General features: G+C 42.1%; 1 protein-coding gene and 1 long non-coding RNA gene across 5 annotated transcripts in view; one reads left to right on the forward strand and one right to left on the reverse strand.

The window, feature by feature from the left end:
- The window catches only part of LOC116694647 (palmitoyltransferase ZDHHC5), a 40,065-nt gene extending 21,416 nt beyond the window's left edge, over window positions 1-18,649 (reverse strand). For 3 of the 4 annotated variants that reach the window (XR_004333243.1, XM_032524460.1, XM_032524452.1), the window contains exons 1-5: window positions 6,048-6,211; window positions 4,691-4,812; window positions 3,787-3,944; window positions 1,700-1,872; window positions 1,089-1,191 (exon numbers count right to left, since the gene is read on the reverse strand). Coding sequence is in view for 3 of the 4 variants with exons in the window: in XM_032524460.1 (XP_032380351.1) it covers window positions 1,089-1,191; window positions 1,700-1,872; window positions 3,787-3,944; window positions 4,691-4,812; window positions 6,048-6,211 (720 nt within the window). In the remaining variant the exon portion in view is untranslated. Of the gene's footprint in view, window positions 1-1,088; window positions 1,192-1,699; window positions 1,873-3,786; window positions 3,945-4,690; window positions 4,813-6,047; window positions 8,177-18,058 lie in introns of those variants that run through there. The other variant, XM_032524444.1, reaches the window with a different exon arrangement.
- On the forward strand, window positions 162-18,272 carry LOC116694817 (uncharacterized). Its single transcript, XR_004333274.1, has 3 exons — window positions 162-252; window positions 13,870-13,872; window positions 18,261-18,272. It is a non-coding gene; the product is annotated as an uncharacterized LOC116694817 (long non-coding RNA).
- Window positions 18,650-26,313: the final 7,664 nt, after the last annotated feature.

A 26,313-nucleotide genomic window follows, 5' to 3' on the forward strand; every position in this document is an offset into this window, starting at 1 on the left:
AAATGCATCCTCAGTGTTACTGTTTGGCTATTCAGTTGGACTACAATGTTATTTCTCCTTCTTACTTATTTATCTGAGCTGATATTCTAAAAACACTGACACAATGTTGTTATCCCAAATCTTCGTCTTCCGTCTCTCTCTCTCTGCTGACAGTGTGAGTCTGCACTGTTGCTAGTTACCATGCTCTTGAACTCTTGAACTGCAGTTCTGCTGGCTCAGCTGTGGTGTCAGGTTACAGCCTGTTGCTACAAAGTAATTACTATGGACATAACCACAGCAAATCATTTTTTGTGGAAAAAATAAATTTTGGATTGTATGAACTCGACAATTGACAAGTGTGGAAAACAGTAAATAACAAGAAGTATGTGCACTGGCTGAATTAACAAAACTTGTATGCCTTTCTGTCACATCTACTGCAGTCAAATACGCAATGTTCCCTCGTAAGGAATAACTGCACACGGCTAGACACTTGTAAAGACCTTTTAAGCATCTTTAGAGGCTAAAAATAAGTTTAAAACTTGCCCTGTTTAAGCGGGCTGCATGCAAAATATAGCAGGAGGATAACTCGGTGTAGACAGATTGTTTTCATTTGTCTCGCTCTGGACAGCACTCCAAATTTACAAACAACAGAGCTGCGTGTTCAATAATCAATCGGAATTCTCCTTTAAAATGAAGACAGTTTGATTTAAGGCATGGACTCTTATTAAATAAGTTTTAAATAATGTCACTGATAATAAAATCTTTCTAGTATTTGTAGGTAGAGAGGAAGGGCCATTTGAGGCCAAACCCCACCTCCTGGCAGCAGAAAAGTGTGGTTTTCCTGGCACTTAGTCATCTATAAATCAATAGATTTAAATGGTATTTTAACAGCACTTGGTTTGAGAGGCTGCTGTGAAATTATGTGTGCATTATGCCAGACTGAAAAAGTGTATTTTCTAGTTTTGCATCTTTCCAAAGTAGTCCACATTTATTCCACTTAAATACCCTGTTTGTAAGATCTCCTACTGTACTTTTTTCAAATATCAGGATTTCCGTGACTCAATTATTTTACTTTACACTGGTGCATATGTAGTAAAACAGTTTCCCACCTGTTCATTGGTAGTCCTGCCTCTGGCCACAAGCACTATGTGGAAACCAGTAAGGCCAGCAACAGGGATAAAGAACAGGCCTGCAACACACATTACACCTAGCCTGAGAGCACAGAGGGTCAAGGAATATCTTTAAAGACCAGATTAAAACAGATTCAAGAAGGCCCACCGAGAATAGATTTCATGGCAGTATTATATATCTTGTGCATAAATAGTCTGCTTGATCTGATGGTAGCTATGTTAAGAAACATGAGTCATCAAAATAATTAAAATTGATCATGGAAATGAAGCCAAGGAGGAACTTTAGTCATTGCTGAGGGGGACACTAGTGACACTAGTATTACAAATAAAGCTTTGTGAAGCATTCTTTTTATTTTATGAGCCAAATAGATGGCGCTCTCTTTCAAGAAAGGATTAAAGAAACACCTGTATTTCCATTCCTTAGGCCTTTTTCTTTAAACCAAGGGTGTCACCTAGTGGGGTTAACAAATACAACTAATGGTTCATGGAGCTTCATTTGGGGATCACTCGTGGACACTACTGTAACTGAACAGAATTGCAATCACAAAACGGATAGGACAAAAATACATGGGAAGATCCTTAAAGGATACGTGACGATGGCGTGCAAGCGGTCAATGTTTTGGCGATGGTAGAGGATAAAGAGTAGGCCAAAGCCAAACACGGCCATGATGTGAGCTGTCAGAGACAGAAGGAAGAGGAAGAAGTAGCGGTAGTTCCTCCTGCCGATGCAGTTGTTCACCCAAGGACAGTGGTGGTCGAAGTCCTACATTACGAGGGTTAAAAACACTGTGATAAGAATAAAGTAAAGGTATTCGTCTGCACAGTTCAACATGCATACAGTTATCAAAAAGAACATTACATACCTCCTGGTACAATTTTCATTTACATACACACCATGTGAAGTGGCATGATTACAAAGACAACTGAACTAAAAAAAACTTATTTTGATGTTTGACTTTAGCAGAGGCTATGTGGTAAACATTAAAATACATTTGAATGTTTCACACAACACAAGCTACAGTCATGTCTCCACAGGTTCATGTCAAGTATGACTTTCAGTTATTTCTGTGGCATCTGCGAAAGTTAGCATGCTTAGGTGTTTTCCTTTTTGGAAATAAATGTGTCAACAAAGAAGCAGGAGAACACACAGTATGAACATGCAAACTCCAAACAGAAGGACCCAAGCTGGCCAGCTGGTTCAAACCCGTTGAGAGGCGACAGTGCTAACTACTGCACCATTGTCTGACATCCAATGACTCTTCACCACAAAGAAAGTGATTGATGTCTCAAGCAGGTTGGACAGACTGTAAGAGTTTTTAATGGAGTGGTATAAGGCTGCATGATTTACTGCTTTGCATCAACATTGTGACGTGTGCATGCGCAATAGTCACATTACAGGAGTAGCGATATCAAGTTAGACAAATAAACTCAACACGTCATGCTATGGCTTTTTGCTGTTTCACACAAAAGAAAAACTCCCTACAATCCGTAGGTCAAGCAGTTTCTTTTTATTAATTATTATTATTATTATTATTATTATTAGGGGCAGCCTGCTTGGTGTTAGCCCACATTGCTTCATTGTCAAATGAGTGACATCTTTGTGCAGCTCATTTTCTGTAAACAGTGTAGCATGATAGCATAGTGGAATTAGTAGGTTAGCTAGCTAGGCAGCCATCCATTAGTAAGGTGGTTGTAGCGGGCTGTTGAGTCCCTCCTATTCCCACCGCAGGGAGACTTCTTTGCCAGGAAAAGAGCAGATGGCAGCTAGAGAGAGGGCGTCCGCTCTCCTTCTTGCAAATCTCCCTGTGGAAAGGAATGAGGCGGAGGGACCGTAGATGCCGCACTGCCGCTGGCTGACCACCAGCTTGCTGTAATCAGCAAACTAGTGGATGTCAGAATATTTTCATGCCATTTGTAATGAAGCAACTGGAGACCAACTGATTAGCATGATTTATGTGGCAAACGCTGCCTCATTTCATGTGTGTATTATAGCATCAGTTTGCATAAACCTGGCTTTCCTTGTTGAATGACAAAAACACAGATTATCGCCACCTGCTGGCATAGAGAGTTACCTAGATGCTAGTCTGCCGTTGTCTGTAGTCACTGCGGTGTGTTCAAGTGCTACTTTTTTTGCTGGGCGATGTGAGGCAAACAATAGGTGGTTTTCGTCCCCAATAGTTCTGCGATGTTGGTTTCGTGTGTCTGGGTCTTTAGGGGCCTTTCACACTTACCTCATTTGGTTCAGACTTTTTAGTTTGATCCAAACCAAAATTACTGGTTTTAAACCTCCCCCAAACTACTGTCTTGAGTATACAGCTGAATTTTGGTCCGATCAAAAAGGGAAGTCTTGGTCTGGATCAAACTGAACCAAGGTCCGGTTGGTTTCTAGTGTCAAAGCATTTTTTGGATAGTTCGGACTTTTTGGATAGTTTGGAGTTAAATAAACTCCACCAGAAGAGAATACAAGAGGACCATCATAAACCATTAAAGGAAAGCTATGTTTCAGGAGAAATACTGTTTGTGCATTTTTGTTAAACATATCTAAACTGGATTGGTTTTACGAATTTTAAGGTTAAATGTCAGGCTAAATGTGCATGATGGTACTTTTTAAACATCATTATTTAGAGACGGTTTACATTATTAAATGTAAAAGGTCAATGGGTGAGTGTGAGCACACCTCGACACAGTTGTCACAGACGGAGCAGTGGGAGCACCGTGGCGGCCTGTAGAAGCGGCAGGTCGAACACCACTTCATTCTGACCTGGATCCCTCTGATCTCCACAGTCTTGTAGAGGGGAGCTCGAAAATCATCCTCTTTGTCCTCGTCCTCCTCAGCTGCAGGGGCGGAAATAAAAGACACACACATATTTCTAGAAGGCGCAGACATCTCCAGTTGCCTTTTTGCCAGCTTTGCAAAATGTTTGCAAAATTGTCTATTTTGCAAATCTTGGTTGTGATTTTTGTGGTTGACAATAGACAGTAATGGCATGTGGCTATGAGTTGCTCTTGTTCATTAGGTTCAGGAAATCAACTTGCAAGTCTCCTGTCGACTCTACTAGCCTGGGCTAGACAGTCAGTTCGCCGGTCAAGTTTTCAAATATAAATCTGAGTAAACACAGAAAGACAGTTTACATGCTCCATATTCGTACAGAAAAGCACTGATTAGCACAAAATCTGATGAACAGATTCTAGTCTTACACTTACACCCTACTTTATTCTATCCTCAGGTAACTCAAGTCAAGTAACTGTATAATCAATAAGTTAATTAGCCATTATTGTATATCAGTTAATATGACTGCTCTAAGCTCTGATCTTATTTAAAATCAAACCAAATGAAATTGAAAACTGTTAACTTCTGCCTTAACAAAAAAATAAAAATAAAATAAAAAGAGTTCTGAGGCCATAACTTGTAAATTGTCTTTGAGTGTGGATAAGCCAAACATGTTTACACTTTGAAAATGAAGCCAAAAGGCAAACTTGACATTTTTCAACAACAATGAACATACTGCAGACAGTATTTTGGGGCCTATTTAGTGACACATACACAACATCACAGTGCATTCAAACATCCTTGCGCCCACCTCTAGGGAAGATGCCGGGGTCCATGAATGTGGCCATACAGAAGTTAGCCAAAACAAACAGGAAGATGACTCCATTGTAGATGGGTACAGCTACTGAGAAACGCTCTGAAAGCCATGGACACCTGAAACATGGAGAAACAGAGTAAAAACAAGAGAAAGATTCTGACACACTTCAGTTGAAATAAAATTGAGGCTGTGTCCTTGGAAGACAAAACTGCAAGGCAAAATGAATTAATACCATACTACTGCTTATAGTCTACAAATGGTCTATTACAGAGTTGTTTTTTATTCTTCTGTGTTATTCCCTCATTTTTCAATTGTTTCATGTAGTGTTTTATTAAAACACTACATGTGTACACATTATTAATTCACTAGTGTGAAAATAAGAGAAGTGTGAGAGTGACTGCAAGGACTCAAACACCAACAGACAGTGAAAGACTAAATCATGGGCTTTTGTCGGAGTGACAGATGTTGGCCTATTTTCTCCTCACTAATCTAAAGCAGAATTGACAGCCCTACACAATGACCTCCCCCCCCCCCCACACACACACACACACACACACAAACAACATTTACAACATTTACGCTGTTATATCATTACAGAGTAGAGCTATTTTAGATTGACAATCTCTTCAGGAAGACAACCTCTGATTGGTTGACAAACTCACCCTACTGAATTCTAGGAGTCAAGATGTTTGGGGCTAACAGTAAAACGATCTTCTTGCAAAAAGAGGAATTAATAACCATTCAGTTGTGGTTATATCATTCTGGAATTATTGTGCAAAGCCTCTGAAAATAAACTATACTTTCTGGCTGGATTACAAAGCTTCTGGAAAGTCTACAATCAAAAGGGAGCCCTCTTTCAAAAGGCCTGTTTCTGTTTCCTGCTAAACAAACAGAACAACACTAGCTTAAAGAGATGGGGAGATATAAAACATTACATAATGTGATTTATGACTTAAAGATTATGGATTTATAATACTAGACAATGCAGTTACAGGCTGGATTGAAAAGATTCAGGAAGGTCTACAAACACACTGAAGACCTAAATGAAATTGCTTCTTTCTGCTTCTAAACAAAACAAAAAGTTAGTCTTCCACACTGCATTGATCTAGACATATTAAATATGACAAAACATATATGCTGTCCTATACAAGATTGTTGACCAGAAAGGGTTAAGGACGCGCAACACTGAAAACAGCTCCTGTGTCAAATCATCAAGCAAACTCAGTTGTCCACGTACAAAGAACAAGGCCCTCTCTGTCATCAGCTTGTTATGAAATATTTTATGAAATAGTTCATTGCAACTTATAATCAGGTCTGTATGTGTGTATGACAATGCACTGTTGCCACTTACGTAAAGCAGAAGAAAAGCGTGGTGGAGCCAACGAGGAAGAAAGTGGCTGCCGACACCGGGACGTAGCGGGAGGGTCTCAAGGGTCTGCTGGGCGGGATCACGATGTGGGGGAGGGGCGATGAGGATGGACCCCGCCCTCCAGTCTTACTGCTGCTACCTGGCATCACTTCTAATGTGTAGTGGTGTGTGTGTGTCCAGCAACTGCTATGACGAGGAATTTATCGTTCAGAGTTAAACATTTCTTTACGTGTGGTGTACTGGGTGGATTTGTAATTTTTGGTTTGAACTGATGGATTGGCAAAAAGGTTAAAATGGTAAGAACAGATACAAGAGCTGGAAGGATAATTGAGGAGTGTTTTCCTCTTTCACGTGGAAAAGAGGAAAACACTCCCCTGCTTCATCACACTAAGATGGAAGGAGGAGCAATTACTTACTTAGGTTAAAAGGTCGATCCTGATCTACTGTGTGTTTGTGTGGGAGATTAAAAGAACCTTACAAGTCGCTCAGCTGTGAAAACCTTGTTTTCCTGTCAGCCAAAAAACAGGTGGGAAGGCGGGAAGGACAAAAGAGGAGGAGGTGTCCGGACACCTTATTCTTAGAGCTGCAGGCAAATAAACACTAGCTTGTCTCTGTTCTACCCAACATGCCAGTCAATTACAAGTCAACAGAAACTGACTGTGTAAAATCAGTCCAAAAAGAGGATGTTTGCTTTTTATATTGCAAAGTGAATAAAGGCTTGAAGAAAAACATAATATACATACAAAAAAACATTGCTGTTATTGAGATTTAAAAAACTAGTTGGACCTTTGAATGTAAACACAAAAATGTAGCTTCTTAGTGATTTGGAGCTGTAAAAGTCTTATCAAATTGTAATCTGACAAACAGAAAACCTCAGCTAAATTGATGAACCTTGCGCCGGATGTGACCTCATCCAGTTTGATTTGATTGGTCAAAGAATGGAAGTTTAGTGAGGTATAAAAGTTGGCAGAGGAAGGCCTGTTTTGGTAGGAGATGGAGATGCAAGATTGAGCAAAAGAAACAGCAAGAAATGGAGTGGAAAGCTTGAAGAACAATGACTTTTCACAGCTTGAAAATAAATGCAGGTCGAGACCTAAAATGGGAAATGAACTTGTTTGTAGCTAAATGTGCCAGCAGAATGTATGGAGATTAATATTAAAATTTAAAGTTTTTAGCACCCAGAGATCATCAGTCTGGGCAGTTGTAGCAGTATAAGAAAAAGTCTGGTAAATAAAAAGTGACAACCCCTTGGACTCTTCTAGAGAAGGAAACAATTTGCCTTCAGTCCAGAACTTGTACTAGAAACAGCAGTCTGTAAACGGGCCAGTGGAGGATCCTGGTTTTCCTGTGTCGGGGCATCCCTAAACCCCGCGGGTGGCTGATTCAAACCACCTCACCTGCCAGATGCACCAGGGATGTGATTGGAAGACAAAATGCAAGAAGTGGTTGTGTGATTCTTTCCAAAACATTTGTGGGAAAATCCAGGCAAACATCCATTAGTATCTATGTAAATTAAATTTTTGAGAAAGCGCTAAAATTATGGTGTTGATTTGGAGCACTGGGGGTTATGTGTGAATAGATAATGGTATTATCTCATATATCAGCCAGCTATAGCAACCAATAGAATAACTCGGTATCCCCACTGGTTTCCTTGTTCAACTGTTAGTGGATGGCTGTGCCTGTAAGTTATGTAACTGTCAGCCTTCCAGCTACAGGCCGTTTTCTAATTTGCCGTCTTCTCCAGGGACTTCTAGGGCCTTCCCTCTCCTTCCTTCCCCAGCAGAGAGCACTGAGGCTTGGATAACATGCTTCCACAGCAAACCTTTGTAGGATACAGCTTCTCCAGAGCAACTTCTACAAAACCTCAACGAAAATTTGAAAAACTGTGGCTTTTATCTGTGGAAGATAGAAATTCCTAAAGCCTTATTTTTTTTCATGTTAAAAGTATCTTCTCCAAACTCCAAAACCGGATCCAGTGCTGGGGCCTCCTCAATTGTTGATTTGGATTGCTTTGTCTATATAGCAAGGAGGCAGTACTGAACATAAACTTCAACAGGTCCTGTGTCACAAAAGAAGTGAATCCAGTCTGATGGTTGGTCAGGGTGCTGCACCTACAGTAGCAATGAGAGAAACAAGGTCTGGGTAAAGATCAAAATAATGTATAATGTATAATAAACATTCCCCCCGGTACTTTTTGATGCTAGTCAATTTTCTATGTCCGTGCAATTTTACATTTTTGAAGACAAATTTTTTATAGTTTGTATTGACCTGTTGTCAACCGGCTTAAAATACTCAAAGAATCACCAAATGACGCGTGCATCAAGTCTGGTGAAAATGTATGTGTGTATTTTAAGGGTTTTGGGCATAGCCGCACAAAAATGGCCTGCTATCATCCCCTACAAAATTTAAAAAAATTGAGCCCCAGCAGTACGTTTAACATACACTAACAAAACTTGGTACACATATGAAGCATGGGAAACAGACAAAAAGCTCATTGGAGCTATACCCTAAACAGAAGAGTTTATTTTTGATTGGTCAGGGTTTGGCCTACCCCCAATGCTGAAGCCACTCCCCCTTTCGTCACTTTTGATCGGTTTGATGTAGACTATTGTGTGAGGTTCCTTTTTTATTGGTGATGGTTTGCGATGTCCGACGGGCGCACAAATACACGGGCGCATGGAGCTTTTTGTGCGCTCCCCAGGTTGGCTGCGTTTATCTACCTTTTAGATTCTATTGGCTTCTCTCAATTGTTCAAACCCTACTCACCGTTTTAAGGCACACCCTTGTTCTTGTTCTGGTAATGGTGTGAAATTGAACATTTAATAGTGTTCCCAGAGAATCCCTTTTTATTTTGACCACTGTTTGATAACTTTTGAGTTTTACTGCTGAATTACACGCCATTAGGAAAAACCTTCTATAAGATGTCTATCTGTAGTGCTGGTACTAAATTTAGGATCCCTTCCGTTAGCATTTAATTCTTTATCAAGTCACAAAGTAACAGAGGACTCCTATGCTAATTTCAGTCCCTCCCAAATCGATCATTTTGTTGATAGGGCAGCAGGCTCGCTGCGAACAACAATCAACTGTTAATTGACAAAGACGGTTAGCTCCATGGTATAACACTGAAACTTGCAAATTAAAGCAAATAAGCAAATAAGCAGCTAAAAAGCTGGAAAACAGCTTTTCAAACAACGATCCTCAGTCAGTGTGGAGAGGCCTGCAGACTCTCACTAACTACAGGAGACCATCCCCCAACACTGCTGGTTCTCAACAACTGGCTGATGAGCTCAACAGCTTCTACTGTAGGTTTGAAAAGACCAAAGTCACACCCCTCCCCCACACCAACTCACCAACTCACACTTCAGTCAGTCACCTTCCCCCACCTGCACACTGTTACCTACCCCCCTCTGTCCCCTCACCTGCACTCACGATCTGTGAAGTGGATGTGCGCCAGCTCTTCCAGAGGCAGAAAACCAGAAAGGCTCCTGGCCCAGACGGTGTGTCACCATCCTGCCTGAAAATCTGTGCAGACCAGCTGGCCCCCATCTTCACTCAGATCTTCAACAGATCTCTGGAGCTATCTGAAGTTCCCTCCTGCTTCAAACGCTCAACAATCATCCCAGTCCCCAAAAAACCCATCTCTGGACTAAATGACTACAGGCCTGTCGCCCTGACATCTGTAGTCATGAAGTGCTTTGAAAGACTGGTGTTAGCCCACCTGAAGGACATCATAGTCCCCTTGCTGGACGCCCTGCAGTTACAGGGCTACTGGCCTACAGGGCTAAAAGGTCGGTGGATGATGCAGTCAACTTGGAACTGCATTAAATCCTGCAACACCTCGACTCCCCAGGGGCTTATGCAAGGATCCTGTTTGTGGACTTCAGCTCGGCGTTCAACACCATCATCCCGGACATCCTCAGCACCAAACTCTCCCAGCTCACTGTGTCAGCCTCCACTTGGCAGTGGGTCACAAACTTCCTGACTGACAGGAGGCAGCAGGTGAGGCTGGGGAACACATCCAGCACACGGACTATTAGCACTGGCGCCCCCCAGGGGTGTGTGCTCTCCCCACTGCTTTTCTCCCTCTACACCAATGACTGCACCTCAGGAGACCCATCTGTTAAACTCCTGAAGTTTGCTGACGACACAACCGTCATTGGCCTCATCCGTGACGGTGATGAGTCGGCCTACAGACGGGAGGTGGATCAGTTGGCTCACTGGTGCAGTCAGAACAACCTTCAGCTCAACACGCTCAAGACTGTGGAGATGATCGTGGATTTCAGAAAGAGACCCCCCACTCTTCCCCCCATCACCATTCTCAAAAGCTGTGTGTCTGCTGTTGAATCCTTCAGGTTTTTGGGATCCACTATATCCCAGGACCTGAAGTGGGAGCCACACTCAGACATCATCAATGATAAAATTATAACTATTAGAAGCAAAATTCACCAAGACCTGCCTTTAACTGGCACTGACTTATCTCTAAACTCAGGAACTTCAATAACGGCTGTAAAACCAAATATATGTTCAGACTGCTTTGGTTCCCTTGATCTTTGTCAATTGAATTCAATTATTTCTTCATCTAAACCATCAACCTGCCTCTTAGACCCCATCCCGACTAGGGTACTTAAAGAAGTTTTACCATTAGTCAACACTTCTACTAGATATAACCAATCTATCTTTATTAACAGGCTATGTACCACAGCACTTTAAAGTAGCTGTAATTAAACCTCTTCTGAAAAAGCCCAACCTTGATCCAGATGTTTTAGCCAACTATAGACCTATATCCAACCTCCATTTCTCTCTAAGATTCTTGAGAAATCAGTCGCCAAACAGCTGTGTGACTGTCTGCATAACAACAGCTTGTTTGAGGATTTTCAGTCAGGATTTAGAGTTCATCATAGCACAGAGACAGCACTTGTGAAAATTACTAATGACCTCCTAATTGCATCAGACAAAGGACGTATCTCTGTACTTGTGTTATTAGTTCTTAGTGCTGCATTTGATACCATTGACCATCATATCTTATTACAGAGATTGGAACATTTAATTGGCATCAAAGGGACTGCTCTAAGCTGGTTTAAGTCTTATTTATCAGATCGATCTCAGTTTGTTCATGTTAACAATGAATCCTCTGTGCACGCCAAAGTTAGTCATGGAGTACCACAAGGATCTGTGCACAGTCCAATCCTGTTCACTTTATATATGCTTCCTTTAGGCAATATTATCAGGAAGCACTCCATAAACTTTCATTGTTATGCAGATGATACTCAATTATATCTATCAATCAAGCCGGATGAAACTAATCAGTTAGCTAAACTTCAAATGTGCCTTCAGGATATTAAAACCTGGATGACCTGTAATTTTCCAATAAAACTGAAGTTATTGCTCTGGGACCCAAGCACCTCCATGACGCATTATCCAAAGAGATAGTTACTCTGGATGGCATCACCCTGACCTCCAGCACCACTGTGAAGAATCTTGGAGTTATCTTTGATCAAGACATGTCCTTTAATTCCCACATAAAGCAAATTTCAAGGATCGCCTTTTTTCACCTACAAAATATTGCAAAAATCAGTCTATATATAGAATATCCTGTCTATAAATGATGCAGAAAAACTAGTCCATGCATTTGTTACTTCTAGGCTGGATTACTGCAATTCTTTATCAGGCTGCTCGAAAAAGTCCATAAAGACTCTTCAGCTGATCCAGAATGCTGCAGCACGTGTTCTGAAAGGAACCAGGAAAAGAGACCACATCTCTCCCGTTAGCTTCTCTGCATTAGCTTCCTGTAAAATCTAGAATAAAATTTAAAATCCTTCTTCTCACCTACAAAGCTCTTCATGGTCATGCACCATCTTATCTTAAAGAGCTCATAGTACCTTACAACCCTACAAGAGCACTACGCTCCCAGAATGCAGGGTTACTCGTGGTTCCTAGAGTCTCTAAAAGTAGAACGGGAGCCAGAGCGTTCAGCTATCAGGCTCCTCTCCCGTGGAACCAGGTTCCAGTTTGGGTTCGGGAGGCAGACACCGTCTCCACATTTAAGAGTAGGCTTAAGACTGTCCTTTTTGATAAAACTTATAGTTAGGGCATAGAATTGAATATTGTTAGGGAGTGAGGAGTCGCAGCGTCCGCCTAACCCGGCCCACCTGCTTCTCGTCATAGTTGTCAGATCTATCTATCATATAATCAATAATATAATAAAACTAAAGGGAGACTTGGCATACAGCCCGATCCGGTTGGGGAGAGTTCTAGCCCGACCAGGCTTCTCTCTTTACCCTGTCTCTCCTAGTTATGCTGTAATAGTTTTAGACAGCTGGGGACATCCTTTGACACACTGAGCTCCTTTCTCCTCTATCTTCTATCTTTCCATTTATGTGCATCCATGTCCCAGAAATGCGTGTTACTAACCTAGCTCTGGGGAGTCACTCCCCGGAGTCCTTATGTTCTTTTTCCCCCCAGCATGTTCCCTCGGATCAGAGAGGCTCCAAAATCATGGTAGCAGCTGTCGCCATGGTCCCGCTACACGTTCTGCGATGCCATGTTCATCTTGCTACACTCTGCTGCCCTGCCACGTCCTGCTGTGCCTTGTAATGCCGCACAGTGCCCTGCTATGCCATGAACTACTACAAAGAACTGCTACAAACTACTATTTTTTCTATTTTTGTTATTTCCACTCTTCATTTTAACCCCAACCGGCACGTCAGACACCGCCTACCAAGAGCCTGGGTCTGTCCGAGGTTTGTGCCCACTGTCGCACTGTTGCTTGCTCTGGAGGAAACTACTAGAACTGTTGGGTCCTTGTAAATTCTGGAGTGTCGTCTAGACAACACTGTCCACGGATATAATATGGACAGCGCTGCATGTACAACTGATTTAGTGAGACACAAATAACACAGAATACATATAACTGAATGTTACTACAGCTTTCACAGCTTTTCAACTGCTGATGCACGGAGCAGCTGTGTGGGATTTTTAGCTCGGGGTATTCGGTGGGTGCCTGAGTTTTAAGCTCAGAACTACGAGGTCAGGGGGCGTTTCTGACTTTGACCTTGTAAATTCCCAGTTGCGAGTACAAAGTAGAGATGTTCCGATACCATTTTTTACTTCCCGATACCGATTCCGATACTTGTGCTGTGGGTATCGGCCGATACCGAGTACCCATACCAGTGTGTTTAAAAAAAGAAAATGACTGTGATAATATTATCATTGTGGTAAGGCCTGGCTCAGGTTTAACACTTTTTAAAACATGAATTAATACAGCAAATGGAAGCCATATATTTTTAAATAGAACAGTATAAAAATGTAAAACAACATGAACGTTGGACTTGGTGATTTTCCACTTTACTAGAACCCCCTTAATTGATTCGGCAATTAATGTGCCAGTATGGGACCCTCGGAACTCGGTGGCGTGCAGCTCCGCACTTCGAGGGGTAAATGTTGACTCTCTGTCTGGGACGTTAAACTTAGCAAAGACATGGGGCACACGTCGGAGCGCCAAATGTCCGTGGTAAAGCTGTCTGCATGCACGTCTTTGCCCAAGCATACACGAAATGTGTTCCCTAACTGTCTCGTATAATTTGGGTAGCACAGTTTCGGAGATATAATTACAACCTGGCAAACCGTACCTTGGCTTCAAATGCTCCATTAAGCGGCGAAATCCTACATTTTCTACAACAGACAGGGGTTGGTAATCCAGTACAATAAACTCCAAAACTTTGTTGGTTATCGTTGTTGCTTTTTGGCTGTCTTTGGGGAATTTATCTCTTCGCTGGAAGGCAGTTTCCAGAGTTTGCTGCTGCAGTTCGTCCTTTTTCCCCCGTAGCTTTCGTAAATTCGTTGTGCTCTTTAGCGTGACGCATCTTCAAATGTTTAATTAAGTTGCTGCTGTTGAAATTTGCAACACTCGTGCCACCCCTTGAAATTGCTTCTTTGCATATGTTGCATGTTGCCGTCTTACCGGTGGGAACATCCACGGTAAAGTACTGCCAAACTGCCGACATGATGCGCTAATGCTAGCTTGTTTTAAGGAGGCGTTAGGCGATCAATTCTTCTTCGCCCCTCTAAAACAGCAGCGCAACTATTTTAAAAGTGGCAAAGAAGAACTGTGTCCGAGCTAACGGAGCTAACCAGTAAATAGATTCCTATTTTTAATAGTTTATGTGGTATCGGATCGGTGCCTGTACTCCAGTACTCGCCGATACCGATGCCAGCATTTTCGGCAGTATCGGAGGCATTTCCGATACTGGTATCGGAACATCTCTAGTACAAAGGGAACGCACTATTACACTCTGACCAAAATGTCCACAGAAGTAACTGAATGCTGATGGACAAAAAAAATTCTTTAAATATAAGACTACTCAAATGTAAAAATAGAAGCTCTGCTTATCTGCTTCAGAGGGCTGTGGACTGCCGGGGCTGGGACAAAGTCGGAATGCTGCTGTTCCGCAGTCAGTGGAAATACACACAGTCTTTTTGGAAACATATTGACTCCGCCGCCATTCCGGAGCGGATCCGCAGACGTTCCGCAACCATTGGAAATTAAGAGTAACATTATTTCAGCGTTTTTCTTATGAAAGAACAGGAAATATAATAAAAAGAGGAATAAAAAATGTTTAACCAAACATTCAACTAAATATTGCACATTTGATTAATCGCGGTCTTTAAGATGGGGGAAGATGGCAAGTTGCTCACCGAGTGACCTGGTCTCAAATAACACAACTTCTGCAGTTTGGCAGCATTTACGGTTCCAACCTTATTAGACTGGAACCGGAAATTTATTAAAAGGGAAGTGTAGGCACAAGCCAACACCACAGTTGTTTCACACTGCGGTCCAGTTGGTCTAGGTGGTTTACCAAGGAGTGGAAGAAAAAAAGAAAAAGACAATACCAAATTAATTCTTGCTTGGAAGAGAGGTTACCCACATTTATATAATTCGTCTTTAAAAGGAATACAAAGACTCCCAACTGCCATCAAGTGGAATAGATTGTGATTGAGGTTAAGAAAATGCATTTGCGTGGAAGGCCAGACCAACACAGACCCATAAACGGTATGGATAGAACAACGTGTGCATCTGCAAGAGACCATCCACAGAAAGTATGTCAGAGCCTTTAGTAGTATTTAGTGTACACACTAAGCTTGTATTACTACTACTCTGCAGGAAACTATTTAATAGGACATGTGTTGTACATCAACAAAAACACTTATGATGTGCAGGACCGAAGTCTCAGCAGAGCTACTACTAGCATCTCTCCCTCCTTTGATTTGTAGCATAGCACTCACAACTTGTCTGCTTAACAAGACCATGCTGTTTACAGAGACCATAGACTATTCCAAATTCCCAGGATAGTGTAAGTACACAACTTAACAAAATATATAACATAGGTATAGTTTATTTTAGACATTTTAATGCAGAAAGGTTACATATTGTACCTTTAACAAGAGTGACGCTCCCTGTTATCTACTCTATTCATTCTATCATTTTATACAGTCCAAATTACAAGATGTGGGTAATAATAGGCAAAACAGACCCCAGCCTGTCAGCCTACACTTCAAAGAAAGTCTACAACATGAAATAGTTCGTACCTGCTGTCCACATTACAACAGTACACGCAACTACTTTTTTCTCTACAAGACCTGCTTGTAGAAGAAGAAGTCTGCAGCTGTCTCCTGTTGCGGCGGAATGTATGTTGGAGCATCAATTAGCTTAGCTGCGAGTTTGTCAGCTGTGTGTCTGCCTGGAATAAGGCTCTGCGTGTAGGACGGGCGATTTAATCCGTTTGATCAGCACTGCGACCGCTTTCACCTCGCCATTAATATACATACATAAATACATATTTTAAAACGCAACTTGCTACTGCAAACTTCGCTTACAGGTTAACTAACAGTTAAGAAATAGAATATTTTTCTTTACCATTCAACAAACTTTATTTAAATTACTCATTCATAATATTGTGTTAAACTGTTTTACTGTTCGCATTAAATCAGTCAAAAATCCTATTGTCGGTTCATGGTTAATTAACATCCCTGACATAATTAACAAGGGGCAGTAAGCCCGGGGCACAAAGTATGTATGTTCTTAAAATCCTAGCTCACAGTGAGACATGCAAAGAAATAAATCCCTTAACTACATGGCATGATTTTTCTGCCACTGTAGGATTATTCTGAGTTTAAAATTCCAACACAAAGAAAGCAGCAGTTAAAACATCTGGCCAAAAAGCAATACCAGAAGTTGAACGTAATGGACTACTTCCAAACATCTCCTTTCAATGTTGGCCTATTTTGTCTATATTTCCAACTGTATGTACCACACAATTGCTGATACACTGAGATTTGAGCAAAGAATCTTGGTGATGCAATCCTGAAAAGGCAGTGTCTGAGGTCATGTTGTTCCCACGTTTTATCATCACCTTAAATAAGTAGGCTGTTCAAGCCAAAAAAAATTCAATAGGGTTTCAAAGAAAATGTACACTTTGAATATGTTTAATGAACACAAGCTCAATGTTTAGATAGAAACACATGCACCCTGCCATGCAAACTAGCAGGAATACAAGATATTGCTTCTTGTTTATTAAACAAAATTTAACTTGGCAAGCAACCATGTTGTGACATGTTAAAGTAAAATTAAGGTTAATAACTGTCAAATGGACCTGGTACCTCCAAGTGGCATGACGCTCAATACTGAACATACAATCCTGTACAATAAGGGATACATCTGCTTTGAAAATAAATCCCAGCCCATCACATTCTGGGACTACAGACAGAAAAATATGGTTTATCTTAAGTGTTAATTCAATAAAATCTGCACTGCAAAGGAATTCTGAACAAGCACCGCATCATTTGCATTTACTCAACCTCCATGAAGAAGTAAGAGATTAGTTGTTCATTCAACCATGAATTCCATATGATCTGATCAAAACTGTGCATGCTTAATCTATTGGGCAGAATATCAACCCTACAATGAAGTAAATGCTAGAAAATCCCCAGACACAATAGCACATTCTTACATCTAAAAGGAACATCCAGCACTGCCAGCACTAGCATGGGTGTGTATGGCCTGCTGCAGTCACGGCCGCGCTGTAACAGCAGTTACAGCATCGGTACAGTATATTCATCAAACCGGTAAAATTATGCGAACAACATAGCTAATTTCTTGACCACGAGTCTCCAATTATGGATTGCCATTTTAGTGATTGTGCAGCGTTGTTTAAATTGAACAGACTACGAATGTCTCGAATGCAAGCAGAGGATGCTTTATAGATTCAGCTGAGCCAGGTGACAAGCAGCCCCTATTTGATTCAGTGATACAGCCCAGCAGCGTTGGGTTTGACAGCTAGTGGACACGATGCAATTAACACGGAACGTCACGCCAAACTACATTGAAAATCTCACAATTTGGAGGGTCGGCTTTGATTAACAAGTGTATCGTTACATGTTCAAACATTATTGATAATTATAGGCTGAACTCTGTAAATCGGCGTTCATAACATATATAACAATTGTCGTGCAGTGGCATCCAGCCCACATTAGCCAGTGAGTAATATTGAAGCCGGGGTGGGGACGTATAACTGTTATAGTGAGGACGATAATAACGTTAAACATCTGACATAAGGAGCAGAATTAGGCTACAATTTAAATTCCGTTGTTACGTTAACGGTAGCTAGCTAATATTAACATGCATGAACTAACTTTAGCGGTAATTAGTCACAGTAATAACAGCACGAAAATGAAAATTATCTAATGGGGGAAATATAACGTTATTCCACACGAGCATTCACGTTAGCTAGCTAGCTACACCAAAGCAAAGACGACTCGTGATTTAGCTAGGCGATAAGTAAAGTTAACGTTAGTGCAATTGATAAAGGTAAGGCTCAGTATAACATTAGCTACTGTATGAGCTTCTTTTTCATATAACATTAGCTAGCCTTAAGCTAACGTTACTTGGGTCTCCACTGGTTAGCCCTGGCTAGCAGCAGGCTAACAATTCACCTCACCTGTGAGGGGGTTTACAATTGTTCTGGGTCCAAAAACGACGAATGGGACGTGCCAGTCTTGGTCGTGTTATTTCCTCATGGGGTTATGATCAGCAGAACAATTCCTTAAAGCAACATTCTGTATTATTCATAGGACTCATTCAGCGGTGCCAGCAGGATGTAACGTCTTGCTGTTGTGGCTACAAGCGGCAAGCTAATACAGATAACGTTAATTGTTTGGCTAGCTAGCCAGACACCGATATGTCTGACGTTATTTTACTACACGCAGCTTAGCTTAACTAACTGTTAGCTAGGGGTGGAAGCTGCTTGGTTTTTTAACTTCTGTAAAATAGCTAGCATCTGTCTGCAGCCCGCTCCATCAATGCGGAAGCTAGAGAGAAGAAAACCAGGTGCATATAATCCCAAAACAATGATGTGATCTTCTCATATATCCATAATATTGGTGGTCAGGAGATTCCCAGAAGCCGACATATTTGTCAGTACTGGCTACAACAAAACTAATTCCAGGGTACTATCGCAATACAAATAGCACTGATTGGACGACAGGGGTGTCAATCAAGCTGCAGGCGTACCGATATTCTATGGCTTCTCCAGCCCTGAACCATGAACCATGGTTGCACTAAATCGTGATTAAATGTATTCGCCAGCATTGCAAAACACAGTCCGGGGTTTGTTGACTGAGTTGCAGTAGATAATAACGCCTTAATAATACATGTTATTGTCGCATGGTTGGCACATAAACTGTCTCTGACATGAGGTTTTAATCTTCTCATGTGGCACACTGACACAGTAACGTGTGTGTGTGTGTGTGTGTGTTGATGAGGAGCTAGGCTGTGTGGGTTTATCCTCATAGCCCCTGCTGTCATTTTAATCTGGCCTTTGTTTTGCTTGCCTGCCACACACACACACACGCACACACACACGCGCGAGGTAATCGTATGGAATTGAATTGTGTGCGTACGTGCGTGCGTGCGTGCGTGAGCGTTGAAGCTCCTTGGCAGTTGGCATGCAAGTCCATATAGCTCTTACACTAAAGGGGCAATGATGGTATTAAAAAATAAACAATGGCTGATTTTGTGATGACCCATTTCCCATAGGGGGTTGAACAAACAAAAATGTTCGACCTTCGTGCCTCCATGTGAAACTGAGCAAAGGCCTAGTGTTAAAGGATAGGTCAAGTCTATTTTAATACAATACTCCCCTGTCCATATAGGAAACAGCTTGACTGCAAATGGTCTTCACCAATCCTAGATACAAAAGAAAGGCAACTGCATCTCAGTCCACGTGGAATATTATGTAAATGTAAATGGACTGTATTAATATAGCGCTTTTCTAGTCTTAGCGCTTAGTGCAGGAACCATTCACACACATTCATACATACTACATACGTACTGTGGCCGAGACTCGTACAAGGTGCCACCTGCTCATCAGATAAACACTCACACACATTTACACACCGATGACACAGCATTAGGGTCAACTCGGGGTTCAGGGTCTTGCCTAAGGACACTTCGACATGGGACTGCAGGGCCAGGGATTGAACCGCAGGCAGGCAACCGCTCTACCACTGAGCCACAGCCACCCCCATAATATTTCTCTTTCACTTATGTTGTTAGAATATTATATATATATAAATAAATGTGCCAAGAATATATACAATCAGATATTTAAAAATTGTAACAAGAGCAGAGAGCAACAATAATATAATGTGAAAACATACTAAAGAGAATCTAATTATTACACTAAAACCTAACCTTTCTGGCCTTTCTTGATGCAAAATCATCAGTAATGTTAATGTATGACATCTGCTCACCTGTTGAGTGATTGATACTAGTGAAAATGCCAGTGACCTCAGGTATGACTTGATCAACTTTAGTTTTGAAAAGCTCCTCACTGCTTGAGCAACAGTAGTGGTGGGCGATACTGCAAAATTTGGTATCGATCCGATACCAAATACATATAGGGTCCGTATTGCCGATACCGATACCAATACGATACTTTTTACTTAAAAAATACTTTGTGTGTAGGGGAGAGCATTTCATTATTTCTGAGGTGAATGAATGATCAATTCTTTAGGCAATATTTTTTATTAATGTATTGAAGTGCACAAATTATTAGTTATTAGGCACTGTAGAATGAATACAGCGAGTCGCTGCTCCTCTGCGCGTTGTGTCAGTGAGTCACGTGACGACACAACAACGAATCACAGCAGAGGAGCAGGAGGGGGAGGAGGAGCAATGTGGGCCAAGATGTGAAAGCGGCGTTTGCTCAGGAAGGTGGAAGACACAAGCAAAGTATAGTGAACGTAGAGGAGAGATATCTAAATTAAAATATTGATTCAATTACAGTTGTATCGATCAAATACCAATACCAGCGTTGGCATCGATACTATCGATATTTAGATTGATCCGCCCACCCCTAAGCAACAGTGACCGACAGAGTTAGTGCAATTCTAAACGTCTAAAAGTTGGGGTAGATCTCCAATAGAGCTTTATCATGCATGAAAGTGATAAGCTCATGGAGGCTCATGGTCCCCCGTTCTCCCCCTTGTCCGCACCGTTCCAATTGGGAGACAGACAATTGAAACTGACTGCAGTACGCAGATCGGTGTCACTACCCAATGTGAGTTGCAGATGTGTGTTGCACATAAGTCACTTTGCGATAAGTAGCCTTCAAGATGCTAACGAGAGACTTGTGTAGTGTCAATACAGTAAAAATGGACCTACTTAATGAAGTTGGTTCACTGCTGGGGCCTGTTGCACGAAAATAAGGGATTAAACCGGGATATTCAAGTTATCCTGGATGAATTTAGCTTGGACTTGGTTGCACGAAACCAGATTGAATTAAGCCCAGCCAAGTAACCATGGAGATTTATTCTTTGCAGCTAGCCTGGTCTAGAGCAGGCTAACAGCCAGGCTAAAATTAATCCTGGAGTCTCATGTGTCAAATCAGCTGCCGTCTGATCCCAAATAAACGTGTTTAACAGTTATTCCTGCCGGCAGACCTGCGAGTCGCGTCAGTTTCCACTCTCTCTGTAAAAGTAGAGATGAGCAGCGCAGCGTCTCTCAGCTTCAGGTTACAGACGCGCACCGGAGATTAAGTGCAACGATATTAATGTAGCGATATTCCCGGATGGCAATAATATTAATGGCAGAATTGTCAGAGACCAATACATTCATGATTTCTTGTTGCTTATCCTTCTCTAATAAAGGACAGTTGTGTTACTCCTTAATATGTAGGCCTAATGTTTTTTTTATTATAGCTTACATTGGTTTCATAACCTTCTCAATTAGTCTCACATCCCTGGACCAATAACGTGGTCTATATACTGTACGTATGTAGCGTAGTTTACATTTATCACACCGGGAACACCATGGTTCATCTTTTTATTTTGGTGCGGTCACTTGTCAGAAGAATAAACCATGAATATTGTTTTACATATGCTCACAGCGTGTATTGAAGTCACTTACTTCTTTTTCTAGTTGTTGTCCCTTTCTGATTGTTCTGTATGAACATTAATTGTACAAAGAATTAGACATAGCTTATAGAGATTTGTGCATATCGTTGTAAAACATGTTCTCGCGTTGTGAATAAGGGTTTGAAATTATTAAATTATTAAAATTAATTTCAAACCCTTATATTAATTATATAAGGGTTTGAAATTAAGCCTAGTCATTATTAGCAGAGGGAATTACTGTTCCCGAGGAACATTAATTCCCTCTGCTCACTTTTAAGGCAAAGGCTAAATAATAATACTTTTTTTTTATATAGTGCTTTACATGGAAGGCTATCAAAGACACTTTACAGTAAAACCAGCACATTTATCACATAAAAACAGAAACACTAAACTAGCATATTTAAAGCAATTAAAACAGTGTAGCCTACAACTCTGTAAAAATGTGGAGTGACTGTCGGCTAAGTAGATATTTTTAATCCATACACATTCAGTCGGGTCCGCTGTGCTGGGCTTTTCTCTCCCTTAGAGCCGTATTTCCCTTTTTGCATATTATCTTCCCCTCCTCGTTACTGTCCATTAGAAGCTGCTGGGTGAAACATATGGCGCATGCGTCTTCTCCATCTCTGCATCAGTAAATCTGTGATTGATACCGTGGTCTATTTGAGAAAGCCGTGAACGTGCACTTATCCCAGCTATCTACACCTGGCTCGACATAGCTTCACCTGTTCATCTTGGCTTGGCAAACGTGCAACCGATTAAGCCGCGATGAGCGGATCACACTAAGTCAAGCTGCGCTTTTTAACTTATCCTGGATATCTTTATTCTACTTTCTTACAACAGGCCCCTGACTACAAGTTAGCAACCAAACACAACAAAGGCTGTCACTTGAATGGCGTTTTGAGCTAATGTTAGAAATCAAACAATCATAGATAGCTATAATGTTTTTGGAAATGATTTCCATCTTCTGTTATTGTTTGTAATGAGAAAAGTTTATTATTTTATGGATTTCAAAAATTTCAGTATGAAACTTTATGCCGTAAACCGTTTAAATCTGAGCACAACCACTCACATCTGCACTCAACTCACATCGGGTGGTGACATCGGGGTTGGGCGGAGCTAAATGTTGGACTCCGCGCTGGCGCCATTTGGTGGCGGAGATCAGGCAGCACACTCTCAATGTCGTACATATATATATACACACACACACACACACACACACACACACACACACACACACAGTGAGGAAAAAAATATTTGATCCCCTGCTGATTTTGTACATTTGCCCACTGACAAAGAACTGATCAGTCTATCATTTTAATGGTAGATTTATTTGAACAGAGAAAGACAGAATAACAAAATAATCCAGAAAAATGCATTTCAAAAACGTTATAAATTGATTTGCATTTTATTGAAGAAAATATGTATTTGACCCCTCTGCAAAACATGACTTAGTACTTGGTGGCAAAACCCTTTTTGGCAATTACAGAGGTCAGACATTTCTTGTAGTTGGCCACCAGGTTTGCACACATCTCAGGAGGGATTTTGTCCCAGTACTCTTTGCAGATCTTCTCCAAGTCATTAAGGTTTTGAGGCTGACGTTTGGCAACTCGAAACTTCAGCTCCCTCCACAGTTTTTCTACGGGATTAAGGTCTGGAGACTGGCTAGACCACTCCAGGACCTTAATGTGCTTCTTCTTGAGCCACTCCTTTGTTGCCTTGGCTGTGTGTTTTGGGTCATTGTCTTGCTGGAATACCCATCCACAACCTATTTTCAATGCCCTGTCTGAGGGAAGGAGATTCTTAACCAAGATTTGATGGTACATGGCCCCGTCTATTGTCCCCTTGATGTGGTGAAGTTGTCCTGTCCCCTTAGCAGAAAAACAACCCCAAAGCATAATGTTTCCACCTCCATGTTTGACAGTGGGGATGGTGTTCTTTGGGTCATAGGCAGCATTCCTCCTCCTCCAAACACGGCGAGTTGAGTTAATGCCAAAGAGCTACATTTTGGTCTCATCTGACCATAACACTTTCACCCGACCAATCTCCCACTCCATTGTCCTCTCACTTGCAAACAAGACCCCAAGGTATTTAAACTCCTTCACTTGGGGTAAGGACTCATTCCCTGCTTAAATAAAGCTCTCCATTGGTTTCCTACTGAGATCCATGGCCTCAGATTTAGAGGTGCTGATCCTCATCCCAGCCGCTTTACACTCGGCTGCGAACCGATCCAGTGAGGGCTGAAGGTCACAGGCTAATGATGCCATCAGGACCACATCATCTGCAAAAAACAGTGATGAGATCCCCAGCCCACCAAACTGCAACCCTTCTCCACCCCAACTACACCTCAATATCCTGTCCGTAAATATTACACACAGGATTGGTGACAAAGCGCAGCCCTAGCGGAGGCCAACCCTCACATGGAAGGAATCAGACTTACTGCAGAGAACCCGGACACAGCTCTCGCTTTGGTCATACAGAGATTGGATGGCCCTGAGAAGGGACCCCATACTCCAGCAGCACCTCCCACAGTATCTCCCGGGGGTCCCGGTGATACTTCTTCTCCAGATCCACAAAACACATGTAGACCGGTTGTGCATACTCCTAGGCTCCCTCCAGGATCATTCCGAGAGTGAAGATCTGATTCGTTGTTTTACAACCAGGACAGAATTTGAATTGTTCCTCCTCAACCCAAGGTTCGACCATCGGCCGAACCCTCCTTTCCAGCACCTTGGAGTAGACTTTACCAGGGAGGCTGAGCAGTGTGATACCCTGTAATTGGCACACACTTTCTGGTCCCCCTTTTTGAAGAGGGGAACACCACCCCGGTCTGCCACTCCTTAGGCACTTTCCCAGACTTCCACGCAATGTTGAAGAGGCGTGTCAACCAAGACAGCCCCTCCACACACACCCAAATTACCCGCACTACCCGTTTGGGCTGTCCAGAGTCTTCCCCCACCTCCTGACCCAACTCACCACCAGATGGTGATCAGTTGGCCCTCTCTTCACCCGAGTGTCCAAAACATACAGCCTCAGATCAGATGACACGATTATAAAATCGATCATTGACCTTAAGCCTAGGGTGCAGTCAGAGTGTCCCCCCCCACCACCACCCACAGGCGTAGATAGGCGACCCTTTCGTCCACCGGGGTAAACTCCAACTTGGCGGGGCTCAGCCGGGGCTTGTGAGTATCCCCACAGCTGCCCGGTACCTCACTCCCTGGGCAACTCTGGAGTAGGACAGAGTCCAACCCCTATCCAGGAGTATGGTTCCAGAACCGAGACTGTGCGTAGAGGTAAGACCCACCAGATCCAACTGGTAGCGCTCTACCTCCCACACAAGTTCCGGCTCCTTCCCCCACAGATAGGTGACATCCACGTGCCTAGAGCCAGCCTCTTCCGCCCGGGTCTGGTCTGTTGAGGCCCCTGACCTTCACCACCACCCATGTGGTTCCTCCCACAGGTGGTGGGCCCATGGGATGGAGAGAGAGGTGCCATGTTGTGGTTTTTTGGGCTGTGCCCGGCCGGGCTCCGTGGCAAACCCAGCCACCAGACGCTTGCTGATGAGCCCTCCATCTGGGTCTGGCTCCAGACGGAGGCCCCGGGCTTCCTCCAGGCAGGGTCCCTCAATCCCTTCCTCACTTTCTTATAGGGTCCATTCTTTGTCTGGCCCCTCACCTGAGACCACTTTGCCAAGGGAGATCTTACCAGAAGCACAAAGCTCCAGACAACACAGCCCTCCGGTTCATAGGGACACACAAACCTCTCCACAACGATAAGATGATGGTTGCCGGAGGGGTGTGTTGGAATAGACATAACATCTTCCACCTTCCACCCACCTGAATGAATTATTTCTCCAAATTTACAAACCCGCATGGGCGTTTAACTGGCCCTCCAGCAGTCCTGATGAGTGTTTTCCTAATGATTTAGCTTACTTTATTGATAAGAGATGCTGCTTGGACATGTTTCCATGCATGCAGAAAGCTGATATTGTCGGATATTTAAACAGCAAAACTAACTGTAGTCATAAAATGGACAGAGGAAACAGAACTAGACCTTTACATTCTGAAATAATCCTAATGAGGTTGCTACTATTTCTTGAGCGTCTCTCAGACGCACTTACAATTGCCACAGATATTATTGCTCTCTCTCTCTCCCCTTTTCGCTCTCTCTCTCTCTGGCCAAGACAATTGTGACTGGTATGAATAAAGCAAACTCTCCTATCCCAGAATGTATGTGTGATGCAGCCAGACCTTACTCTACAGTGCTGTGGAGATAGCTCTGGCAATAGGAGACTACATTCATCATCATTATTCAGGGAACATAAGAAATTTGTTTGGGCTTTCTCAGCAAATTTCTATTTTAAAAATGTAAAATGTAGGAAAAGGAACAGAAACCCAATTTCACTTAAAACTTTAATGGTTTAGAATTCTTTACATATCTCCACAACAAATCAAAGCAACATTGCAAATCTAGTCAGAAGCCAAATAAATGTAACACAAAATACTTTTTCCTCTTTTGAGAAAAGTTATTTACACTAGACATTGGTTTTTAATTATATTCTCTGTGGTCATTCAGTTTTTAAAGATGATAAACATATCTTCCTACTTCTTACATTTAATTTTCATCATACAATTTACATACACTTTAGCTCCCTCTTCATATGGGGTGCAGTTTGCAAAGTGGCTCATGCTGAAAATAACAGCAACATTCTGTCAAATTTAGCTTCAAACTATGTTTAAAAAACTGGTATGAATTTTTGAGGGACACTTTTTTGCACATTTAAAACAATATTTGTCAA

This window comes from Etheostoma spectabile, chromosome 2 (genome assembly GCF_008692095.1).
Source record: "Etheostoma spectabile isolate EspeVRDwgs_2016 chromosome 2, UIUC_Espe_1.0, whole genome shotgun sequence".
Lineage (NCBI taxonomy): Eukaryota > Metazoa > Chordata > Actinopteri > Perciformes > Percidae > Etheostoma > Etheostoma spectabile.